Source organism: Fusarium phalaenopsidis, assembly GCF_050370095.1.
Source record: "Fusarium phalaenopsidis strain FUZ10S chromosome Unknown contig_32274, whole genome shotgun sequence".
NCBI lineage: Eukaryota > Fungi > Ascomycota > Sordariomycetes > Hypocreales > Nectriaceae > Fusarium > Fusarium phalaenopsidis.
Window position 1 is genome coordinate 618224 of NW_028145419.1, and position 12483 is coordinate 630706.

A 12483-nucleotide genomic window follows, 5' to 3' on the forward strand; every position below is an offset into this window, starting at 1 on the left:
TCGTCTTGATTGTATCGTTCGGGCTGAGTCGTTCCACTCGAGATGCAAACTCGTCGAGCTGAGGATCGTCGTCGCAATATGATAGCGGAGGACTCGGAATGTCGGCCACGGCTGCCTCGATGATCCTGTGAGCTAATGCCCCCACGCAAGGGAAACACATCACTTCAGCCGATGAAACAGGGATTCCCGCATCTCGAAGCTGTCTGGAAAATCGGATGGCTGTCATAGAATCCAGTCCAAGACTCAAAAACGACGAGTTCCTGGATATCTGCAAACCTTCCAAACCACAGAAACGCTTTATCATGTCGCTAATTTCAAGTTCCAGGCTTGACCATGGATGATCATCCCAGTCCTTGACGGTGCCCCTTGTGCCGGCCGGAGCTGACCGGGAAAGATTGAAAGAATCAAGCGAGATGGATTCATTTGATACGATCGTGAACACGATCAGGCTCATCTTTGCCACAAAATCTCGAGCATGATCTGGATGGCCAAACGCTGACGTGAAACCGCAAGTGATGCGAACATAATCGTTCTTTGCGTCAGCCTCCACCTCGACGGCGAGAGGATACTCTGAGGGCATGCTGCTCTGTGCTTCCTCCCACAAGTCGTGACCCTGATCTTCGACAGACTTGATGAATGAGAAAAGACAGTCGAAGATGGGGCCTTCCGATTTGACCCAGCGCTGGATGTATCGCAGGGACGTATGTTGATACTCTAGAGACTTAGTAGTAGCTTTGTGTATGTGGTGGATGACGTCTTCGACTGTAGATAGGTGTTCTGTGTCAAGTCTTCCAGGAATAGTGGCAATGCATGGCAGAAGCACAGAATCAGCTCCTGCTATGGGAAGTACCCTTCCGGAAAGTACCAGGCCGTAGGTCACATTGGATGTGCCCACTGCATCAGCCAATGCCAAAGCGAAGACTGCCTGCATCAGAGAGGATACTGTAGATTGTAGGCGGGCTGCACAGTCTTCGAGCTCTGAGAGGGATGAAGACAGCGTCGTGGAGTGGGAAAGCTGGGCAGAGTCGATCGCGGGCTTCTCAAAGATCGTTGGTCTACAATCAGAGAGGGCTTGAAGCCAGTGCGATTCGGCCATTTCCATACTTTGGGAGCATACATGTTTGATGAAAGCATCAGGTGAGCCTCGCTTAGGAGGCGTCACATCTGCCAGATATTGCGCCGCAAAGTCTTGCAGCAACATACCGAGTGATGCGCCGTCGTAGAGGCTGTGGTGTATCGAGATGAACAACGCCAGGGGTTTTTTCGAGCCTGTGGTCATTGCGTGCAGGATACGAAGTGGTGGAATAGATGCGATGTTGCGGATAATGTCCTGAGAAATTGCATCCTGGCGAATCTGAAACTCAGTCATGGCCTCCTCCAAGCCATCATATTGTCTCTCAGCCCAATCAACACGACGGTTGGGCTCAAGTACAACTTGTACGATTTCCGAGGGTAGCGGAACGAAAACCGTTCTCAAGATTTCGGTTTGGTCTGAAGTATTCTGCCATGCGGCTTGAAGCAGGGCTGGATCAGCAGATGGATTCATCTTCAGCACGACGTGGTTGACGTAAAGGGGTGAGTCGCTGTTCATCGAGCGTGCCACAAGTCCCTCTTGAAGGGGCAAGCAAGGTCTCACACAGGCCACAGAGGACTCATGTATCTCGGATGGGAGGCTTTCAAAGAACTCGGATTCCAGCTTCGAGAATCTCTTCTGCACTTCTGATAGCGAATCTTGCTCGGATGCTTGGTTTGAATCCCATGGGAGGTGAGCGAGTTGCTCCACGACCGGGTTGCTCATGACAAGTGCCACTGGAGCGGACAGGCCAGCATTTCGAAGATGGACAGAGAGATTGATTGCACTCAAGCTGTCAATGCCAACCTCAAAGATGTTTGTGTGGTGATGAATTATTGATCGGTCAACTGCGATCGTGTCACAGATTGCGTCCACGATGATGTCTTCATCCGCTGTCAATGGCCTGCTCTCTTTCAGGCCACCATGCGTGTTCTCGTTTCCGCGGAGTATGTCAGGCAAGGGCTGACTGGCAAACATCTCTTGCAGTAACTTGATGTTGACCTTGTCGGACATGGCAGCGAAAGGTATGTGGTTGACTGGAAGGACGATTTCTGGCACCATGTAACTGGGCAACTTGCGTCGACACTTCTCTCGGAGGTCCTTGCCCAATGTCCCAATGTCCACCGAAACAATAGAGATAGGTTCCTTCATATCATATCGCTGAGTTCCCAAGCGTGTGATGAAGGAGATGAGCTGTTTGCGCGCAAGGCCCGGATGTTTGGCGATGATGGTGACAACGCCAATCGGGACTTGAGAAGACGTCCTCAGAACTTCGGATACCTCGCCCAACTCAAGTCGTTGACCATTGATCTTGGTTTGATCATCGCCGCGCCCGAGATACTCGATACTGCCGTCTGCCATGATCCTTCCAACATCGCCGGTCCGATACATTTTCTCACAACTAGGCCCCATGACAAAGCCCTTGGCATCAGGTCTGTTCAGATATCCTTTTCCGACAAGATCTCCCGTGAAGCAGAGTTCTCCTGTCTGCCCACGGAGGGCATAGTCGAGGCTGTCAGGAAGAAGAACATGGCAAGCACAGGAGGTCAAAGGGAGTCCAATGTTGCGCAGAGAAGTGTGTCCGTCGACCAACGCAAATGAACATCCGACTGTCAGCTCAGTAGGTCCGTATGCATTCATAACTGCGACTTGACTTGCGCGGCCCCACGTATCCAAGACTCTTTGGGAGATCTTTTCTCCGCCGACACTCAGGAGTCTAAGAGATGGGCAATCTTGGGGATGGATATCGGCCTGGTCGAGTAGAGACGGGACAAAACCTGCGTGCGTGATCTCCAGCTTGGCAAGTGTTAGTTGGAGATCATCCATCAGCAATAGCCGTGGGCCAGTTGACGTAGCCATGCCGTGTCGCCATGGGAAGAACGTTTCGGCAACGTGAGGATCAAAAGCTCGACTGGCTTGACCTAACCAGCGTCCTTTGCCACCAAGCTCGAGAGTAGCAGGCGCAATCCTACAAACAAACTCGGACAAAGATTCAATGAAAGAAGACAGATTGGCGCGACTAGTCATGACACCCTTGGGCTTGCCGGTTGACCCAGAAGTGTAAAGGATGTAGGCGGTACCTTGTGGATCGGTCACATAGGTTCCGTTCTCTGACGGCAAGGCCAACAGCTCTTGTTGGAATGATGGATCATCAATACAGATGATTCGGCATTCACTAGGTGCGTCCTTGAAGGTCGAAGCGAAGGCTGTCTCTGTGAATACTAAAGGAGCATCACCATCCTGAATCAAAAATGACTTGCGATCATCCGGGAGTGCTTCGTCAATTGGAAGATATGCGTTGCCAGATTTCATGATTCCAAGAAGCACTGGATGAGAGGCAAGATTTCGCCTGGAACAGAGCGCAACCGACCGGTTCTTGAACCCGTGGCAGCTAAGATAAGCTGCAATTCGATTTGCCGCGGCGTTGAGCTCACCAAAGCTCATCAACAGCTGCTCAGCTCCGGCTGGTGTGATAGACACTGCCTCTTCAACTGCTGTCCACTCCGGATGCTGTTCAGCATTGACCTCGACCCAGTGTTCCGGACCCAGCTGTACTGAGTTCTTCACTGCTTTGCTTGGGCTGGGGGCTGAGATCGACAGCAAATCCTTTTCGATGAAATAAGGGAGAGATGTGAAAGGCTCATCCGGGTAGCATATCATGGTGCTAACCAGGGCATCGATTTGGCGCGCGAAGATGCCCAATTGCTCAGGACTCATAATAGTGTTCAGGGATGATGCCTCAAGAATGACGGTACGATCGTGGTGGTCCTGGAGCAGGTTCAAAGCCATTGGGTGTTCAACAGTCAAGCCGACATCATCTGCCTTTGAGTCCCAGATAGTTCCAGCAGAGCCGGCCATGAGATCTTGCTCGTTGTTGGGGTGGAATGTGAATACACCAGGATATAGTGATTCGCCTCTTTCCTTGTTCAAGAGCTTGCGGAGAGCCCGTGCGTGAATGTGACGGTATTTGCGGGCATCTGTAGATAAGCGATGCTGCTCTGCCAGGACCTCTCTCACTGTACCCTTGGGGTTGAAGGGGACTGGCACAACTGAGATAAAGGGTCCGATTGCATTGTCGACATCCGCATCCAACACACGGTCCGATATTGTCTCTGCAAAGACTGCACCCGGACTTCCCACGTAGCTCAAAAGCACTAGTCCAAAGGCCGCGCGGACAACGGGTCCAACGGAGGAGACACCAAGTTCAGCAGCCTTTGCCTCCAATTGAACTCCTGGAACTGACAGTCGAACTGTCTCTGAGATGAAGTGGCAGTCCTGCTCCTGCCCAGGCACTGTTCTCTTTCCAGTGAGATCGGGCCAGGCAGGTACGTCAAGCTCTGCATACTCCTTCAGTTCCCGTTCCCAGAATCTCTCGGCTTCAAGGCATGTTTGGTTACTAGGAAATACAGTTGGCAAGACGTCTCGCAGTTGAGGTCTGTTGGGCGTCTCGGAAGTGTAAGCACAGCAGACATCGTCAGTGATGAACCCAAGCGACTGGCCGTCATGCAAGGCGTGATGTATCGTGAATACCATGGTTTTGTCTCTGCCATTCTCCAGAATCGTAACCGCCCAAGGCGGCCGCCGGAAATAGTTTGCTTGATGTCCGTCTCGAATCTCGGCAAGTCTTCGATCTAAGTCATGTCGATAACTCTTTGTTGTGCATTTAATGCGCTTCCAGTCAATCTCGTGTTGTTCATAAATAATTTGCAGAATACTGAAATCGCTTGCATGCTCGGAGCTCTTCTTTCGAAGTGCGGCAACTGGCAGGAAACCAGTCCTCAGGGCCTCATTGCCCTGGCAAACCGCCGTCCAGGCCCCTTTGAGTTTGCTGAGGTCCACGTCAGAGTGTAGAGCGAAGAAGTGATGGCTCCAATACATCTCTGTCGTTGTCATTGTTTCACTCAAAAAGCTTTCTTGGATTGCCCTTGCGGGACAGACGAAGAAGCTCTCCTGAATGAAAGCCGACGCGTCTTGTTGCCATTTGTGGTTGAATTGCTCCAGATCAAAGACGTTCTCCACCTGCGAACTGTTGCAGGATGACCCGGCCACAGTGATCAGCTCTCTGACTGTTTCACATTGGAGGACATCAATGACGGAGAGGGGGTAACCGGCTTCGTTCAAGCGTGAGGCGAGGCGAATGGCTCGAATGGAATCGATACCCAAGCTTCTAAGCCTACTCGACTCGGTGAAAAGAGATACCAAGACATTCACCAGTAGTGAAACGTTGGAGATGACGGTGTCCCTCAATTCGCGGTCAACCTCATCAGTTGCTGCTTTGGGGTTCTCATCTCGAGTATTGCAGGCTCTCTCCCAGTTCTCCACATCCAAGTCCGCGTACACAGCCTGAAGGGCACGTCGATCTGCCTTGGCTGACTGTGTTTTGGGGATGCTCGAAACAACCAAGAAAGTAGATGGAATCATATGGACTGGGAGAGTGACAGACGCTTCCTTGATAGCAGAACGGGCGATACCAATCGCAGTATCGTTCAAGAGCATGGTCTGCGCCTCTTCACCAGGTTGGACAGCCTGTGAGGCGGCAATGAATGCAATGACAGCATCATTGGGTCTGTCAGGACGGTTCAGAACCATGGTTTCGATGGATTCAGCCAACGGATGGCAGTGGAGTAGAGAAAAGCTGATTTCACTGAGCTCAACACGAATGCCGCCAAGTTTGACAAGGTCATCTACTCGGTTCAAGTATTCCAGCGAACCATCTGAAAGCATGCGGACAAGATCCCCAGTGTAATAGAGAATCTGCTTTGCTTCTTCGTTCCACACGTATCTCGCCTTGGTTGTCTCGGGTTGGTTCAGATATCCAGGTGATAACTGCGGGCCGCCCAGGGCCAACTCTCCGACAGCATTTTTCATGACGAACTTCTTGTCTCGCGTGACGAATACAGAGACGGACTTCAATGGCCAGCCTATGTTTCCACTCTTCACACTCTTGTGCTCATTTCCAAACTCGCGAAAGGTAGAAACAATCGTTGCCTCGGCTGGACCATATGTGTTGAAGGCTCTCATATTCTGTCCCCAGTCGTCGGCCACAGGCTGTGGAAGTTTCTCGCCAATCATGGTGATGGTTTGTAGAGTCTTGCAAGCACTCCTCTGGAGACCAGCTGAGAATGTAGGGGTAAGATGAGCATGAGTCGCACCAGTGACATTGGCGAGCTCCGCAAATGAACCAAGCATCACTTCCCGGGGCGCAGAAATCAACACTCCACCACAGCTCCATGTGAAAAACACGTCCTGGATAGAAACGTCAAATGTGGGCTGGGAGAACTGGAGGCATCGCACAGCCTCTCCATCTTTACCTCCGGGAACTGCTTCTAACAAAGAATTGATACTGGTAAAAGCAGATGAATGAGTGATGGGAACGCCTTTGGGAGCACCTGTTGTTCCACTGGTCCAAATCATATATGCCATCTTGGTTGGATCTGTGAGAGGCGCGCCAGAAGTTTGCATATCGACAAGGTGCTCGGATTCTCGTGTGGATGGGAACACATCGATGGGAATAACGCCGTTCGGCAGGCCAGCCTCGATCCGGATAGAGTCAACAGACGAGACTAGGACCAGCTTTGCTTTCGTTCGAACGATGAGATCGTGACGACGCTGTGGTGGAGAGAAAACATCGATCGGGCACCAAGCACCACCCGCCTTCAGAGTACCCAAGATGGCCACATATAACGCAGGGCTCTTTTCAATGTGGATAGGGACGATTGATCCCGTAAGTGGTCCAAAGAGAGATACTAGATGGTCCGCAAGAAACTGGGCTTTCGCATTGAGCTCTCCGTAGGTCCAACAAATGTTGGTTGGGCTATGTTCGTTGAGCAGATCGCTTCTGAAGAGTAGAGCATGATCATCAGGGCTTGACTTTGCGTGAGCTTCGAATTGAGAGTGGATGAGGGCGTTGGATTCGGACTCTTGAGGCACAGCCTGATCAAGGACGGACCTGACGGACACATCATTGATGAAAGCGTTGCTCAAAAAGCTTTCGTCTGGATGCTCCAGGATGCGGGAGAGGACAAGACCCATCTCATGGAGCATCAACTCAGCAGCTCCATGATCCATGCATTCATCACTGAAGCTAGCCCTCAGAGTCAGGCGAGAATCACTTTCTGGCCAGACTTCCACCATGACTGCAAAGTCATTCGCCATTGGAGGATGATGGATGGAGGTCCAGAGCGGATCACCCTCCGACCCGGCGTTGAAGTCCTGGTAAGCCAGAAGTGTGTCGTAAGGAAGGCGTCCGTCCGCCGTAACCACCGAGCCGAGACGAGGCTGGAGATAGGACAATGATTCGGCGTTCAATGATGCGAGATACTGTGAGATCGAGCGGTTGGTCCACTCAGCTCCAGAATCTTGATCTTTGTTCAACGTGATGCGGATAGGGACAGTGGTAAACGTTGGGCCGATGCAGTCCTCAGTACGAGGATCCAGTCTCCCTGACACCACACTTCCAATCACGACATCTTGCTCTGGTGTTCCAGAGTACGCCAACAAAATGGAACCCCATGCCGCTTGGAGGACAGAGAGCGGCGTCACTCCCATGCCCTTGGATGCTTGTTTCAACTCGCTGTATCCAACACGAGAGTTGACTTGGACCATTCGAGCCTTGGGTTTTGAACTTGGCCGATACGGGGTGATTGATGGGAACGCAACTGGCGAGTAACCTTCTAGATGCTTGTTCCAGAATTGTGCACTCGCCTCAGAATCTGCCGAGAAATGATGATGCACAATGTGCTCCAAGGACGTGCGGTCTGGTAGAGGCTTTCCCTCGTAAGCAATGGCAACATCTTTGAGAAGAAGTTGCAAAGAACCACCGTCGAAAATACCATGGAACATGCTCAGCACAACAGCAGGCTGATTCGTGGAAGAGATGAGGGAAATGTGCGAAGGAGTCGTGCCAATATCAATCTCCAGTTCTGCGTTTCGAAGAGCCAACTCAAGAGCAGCATCGTAGTCGCCGTTCTCTGAATCAGCGTTGTATGTGCTCCAAACGGTGTTGGCAGAGGTGTTATTCGACTTCAGGACGCACTGGGCGAAAGGAGAGATCTCATCATCAAGATGACAAAACACTGCCCTGAAAGAGTCGTAGTAACCCATCACCGTGTTCCAAGCGCTCTTCAACCTTTCGATGTCTACACCGTCACAAATAGGCATGACAGAATGGTAGATATACGATGGGGTAGACGCAGATGTGCTGGATGAGCTCCGTAGGAAGCTGGCGAGCATTCCTGACTGAGTCGCTGTAGTCGGCAGCACCGTCTGGATTTGGTCCTGAGACACCCCAAGTCGTTCAGCACAGACCGGCAAATTCCTCTCGGCGAAGGAATCAAGGCGCTTCTGAAGTTGTATCTCCTTCGCAGCGCGATTTGAGCCGGAGTCTTGGACCTGAGAAGCGTACACAACCTTTGCTGTCAAAGCTTTGACAGTACAGGATTGAAGGACGTCCCCGACCGTCAGCCCACCGATTGAGTGATCTCTCAACTTCTGAAGAAGTCGCACTGCTCCAAGACTGTCCAGACCAAGGGATGCCAAGGATGCTTCCGGGCGGATAACAGAGCTTCCTTCGCCGACAGTCTCGCTCAGGGCTGTTATGACTACAGCTTGAGTCGAAAGTTGCAAAGATTCGTCGTCTATCTTAACCTCGTCGTGGGTGGTAGGCAGATCCTGAGACTCAGAGGGAACAAGGAACTCATTACCTCTGCCCATTTGCAATATATCGGAGTGGATTTTCTTGCGATCGACCTTGCCAGAGCTTGATCGTGGCAGAGCATCGAGAAAGGTGTAGCTTGATGGACGCATGTAGGCAGGCAAAAACTTTTCCGAGCAGCGAGAGCAGCTGTCAACAATAGCCTGCTTCACATCTGAGGACTGCGCAGTGGCCACTATGCAAGCAACGATCTGCTCACTTCCTGGTTGGTTTCCATTCGCTTTGGAGACCGCAGCAATCAACTCGGACACGGCAGGTACTGTGGCAAGAACTGACTCAATCTCGCCCAGCTCGACACGACGGCCGCTCAGCTTGACCTGATCCGAGGTGATTCGCCCAAGGAATTCGATAAGCTGTCGGCCAGATTCATCCCAAACAATGCGCGCCATATCACCAGTGCGATACAGACGACCGTAGTCTGCGCTAGGGACATAGGCCTTAGCCGTCTCTTCAGGGCGGTGCAAGTACCCCTCGCTGACTTGAGGGCCCCCTATGGCAAGCTCTCCGACGAATCCGGCCGGCACCACCTTGGGGACTTGGCTCCTGTGGTCTAGGATCAACATGGAACATGTTGGTAGAGCTTCACCAATGATTGATCCTCGAACAGAGTGCTCCACTGGCGCCAAAATGGTGCAGTTAATAGCAGCCTCAGTCGGGCCGTAGGCATTGACCAAAGTGTAAGGCGTAGCTGGTGATCGCAGACCAAAGTTATCGATGACGGTTCGATTCAACTTCTCACCCATAGTCCATAATGACTGCAGTGTTTTGAGGTGAGATGGTCGCAACAACGAAGCTAAGCTGGGCGTAGCCATCATAACAGTTGCCCTTGCTTCATTGATGGTGCCTTCTGGGTCTGATAACATCAGAGTCCGTGGTGCAGAGCATAGCGTTCCTCCGTTGCTCAGAGTGACGAAGATCTCCATCAGGGATGGATCAAAGGTCGGCGCTGCAAACTGAAACCAGCGGAAGCCATCGTGCCGAGGAAGAGGAATAGCCGTTGAGTGCGACCCAATCGAGCATGCTGCTGCCAAATGTGACACCTCTACTCCCTTGGGTCTACCTGTGGATCCACTGGTGAATAGCAGATACGCCAACTGGCTGCTGGCAATGGGCGGTGCCTCGAAGTGGCACTCTGCATCTGCACTCGACTTATCTTGATTCAAGAGTGTTTTCCACCTGGATACCTTTGTGACATTGATCCAGGTCGTCTCTATACCATCTACGCCCCATGAGTTAGGCATTTCTCCAATGCCTAGTACAACGGGAGGTCCAATGTCCTGGAGAAGTTCTCGTATCCGTGCGAGAGGAGCTTCCATCGGCAGCGGAGAGAATGCGAAGCCAGCTTTGAGGACGGCGAGGTAGGAGACGTATAATTCCGGAGAGGTTGACATGTAGACTGGTACAATGCATCGACCCGTTTCGTTGGTGTGCTGCGATACCAAGTCCCGTAAGTAACAAGCCAAGTAATTAGCCGCTTCATTGAGCATTCCGTAGCTTAAAATTTGATGCTGCGCCGGCTCCTTTGTGCTCGAGAGGGATAAAACGAAATCCAGAGCAGGAAAACTTGGAGTTTTGGAGACCCAATGCTCAAATCCAGCATGCAGAAAAGTCGGCTCGATGGCAGCGTCCCAGTTGCTGCTGAACTGAGAAGGTGGTACCATCAGAGGGGGGTGATTGAGAGCAGAGAATTCGGGGACCGTGGAGGCAGTAGAGGTAACGGAGATAACAGGGGTATCAATAGCGTTGGGCTCATGGAGAAATCGTGAAACAAAGATCTTGAGCAGTTGCGCAGCCGCCAACTCGGGAATGAGTTGGGAAGGGTAGGAGATATTGACCACCACTTTGTTTGGTGTTGGGTTTGGTCGGATATGCAAAACAAATAACTACGGTAATGTCAGCTTACATTCGAACAACAGCAATAGGTAGCGCTTACATCTTGTTGTTCCAGCATTGAGCCACCGTCAGGGATGGATGCGCGCAGGTCCAGAGCGAATTGTATCTCCCCTTCCTGATAGCAAGACATATCAAACTCCTTCCAGCTAGGTACAAGAGATCCATCTTCCTGTTGTGTACTCTGGTCAGTGGCGGCAGAGGCAACGGCAATCGACAGAGTCATCAGTAATGAGCCGGAAGATGAGCCCCGAGAAATGATAAAAGCGACCTCATCGGCACCAGTCAAGTCCGACACGAATCGAGCGTAAACTTCGACAAGGTTTGTCTCCTTAGAAACGCCAGGGCAGCATGACACATCTATTGCCTCGGTATAACCCCTGGAGTATTCCGCAGTCGAATACAAATAGTGATCAATAGTATCCAATGCTGGCACTTTCGTGGCTGGAGGCGACCCAGGAAGATGTCCATCGCGAACAATTGGCGCTTCCATGTCTTTCAGGAAGAAGATATCAAATCAAATAAACGGTGTATTTCCTTTGTGGTAATGTCGAGAACTGAAAATAACTTCAAAATGACAACTGACGTTCTTCTAAATACCTTGTATAATTATATAAACCTGACATCACGTCTATGGACCATTGACTGTCAGAGGCGTGGAAATGGCCAGACAGGTAGGGTTGTAGCAGCAAGTGGGGGTTCCCCAATGCTCGCTGAACTGGCGTCATCAATCACAGACGAATGGGATGTTATCCTCTTCCTCTTCGCGGATACGTGCATACTACAGGTTGCACTGAGCGTGGCGTGGTGGTTTGAAACCATGGTCCTTTTGTTGACGTTGGTTGATCGTTCGGGGACGGAGCCGCTGTCGAGCCGAACCGCCGCTTGGAGGCCAAGAACGCGGATATTAGAAAAATCCTGGAAGCAATAAAGAATTAACTCGGATGAAAAGGAGCAATAGCAGAGCAAATCATATCTCTAACCTTAATTATATGTCTTAATAGTAAGTTTAAACTATAAGATTAAAAGAAACATAACTTATAATATAAAGAAGGTGGATAAAAGGTAATCTAATATTAGCTATTTTTCTCTATTTAATAGCTATTAGATTTAATTATTATAAAGCTAGATTTATTACTTAAGGGACTTTTATAACTAAGGCATAACGTATATGTATAGCTTGCGTGACAAACAAGCATGCGTGACAGCATACTATATTACTAAAATCCCACTTACCCTAGATAGATTAACTTTTTTTATAAAATAGCTATATACTTAAAAAGAGCATTTATATAAACTTAATTTCTTAAAGAATCTTAATATAATTTTTTTATTTTTTTAAAAAAAAGCCTTTTATAGAGAAATAGCTAAGTATATAGTGCGAATATGCTTTTTTATATACTACCTTATAAGAAGTCTTATAAGATTTTTTTAAAAAATATATAAAATAATAGCTTATATAATAAACCTAATAACGTACTTGATAAGCATGCGGATTAGACAAGCATGCGGATTAAAAATCCCTTATCTTATAATATTTCTATTTAATTAATTAATTCTTAACCACTTAATATACTATAGTTAAATAGAGAGGCTAATATCTTTCTTGCGCTCTAGGCCTATTAAAATGACCTAAAATTAAGTCTCTAATGCGCCGTAAAGGTCTATGAAATCTCTTATATTACTCTCTATCGCCGATAGTATGGCATATCTGCGCGTTGCGATTAGATCCCTAAATTACGCAAACTATCTGATCTAGAGGAATAGATTATTATCTAATTTATTCTCGACCTAGATTCACGAGGAT

General features: G+C 49.7%; 1 protein-coding gene across 1 annotated transcript; it reads right to left on the reverse strand.

The window, feature by feature from the left end:
- Positions 1 to 419: 419 nt before the first annotated feature.
- Positions 420 to 9529, reverse strand: LRP88_00305 (uncharacterized protein; the record flags this gene model as incomplete). The annotated part of the gene is made up of 2 exons (XM_083237021.1): positions 420 to 454; positions 508 to 9529. 2 exons carry the CDS (start codon positions 9527 to 9529, stop codon positions 420 to 422), a joined length of 9057 nt encoding a protein of 3018 aa, XP_083107390.1.
- Between the last annotated feature and the right edge of the window lie 2954 nt (positions 9530 to 12483).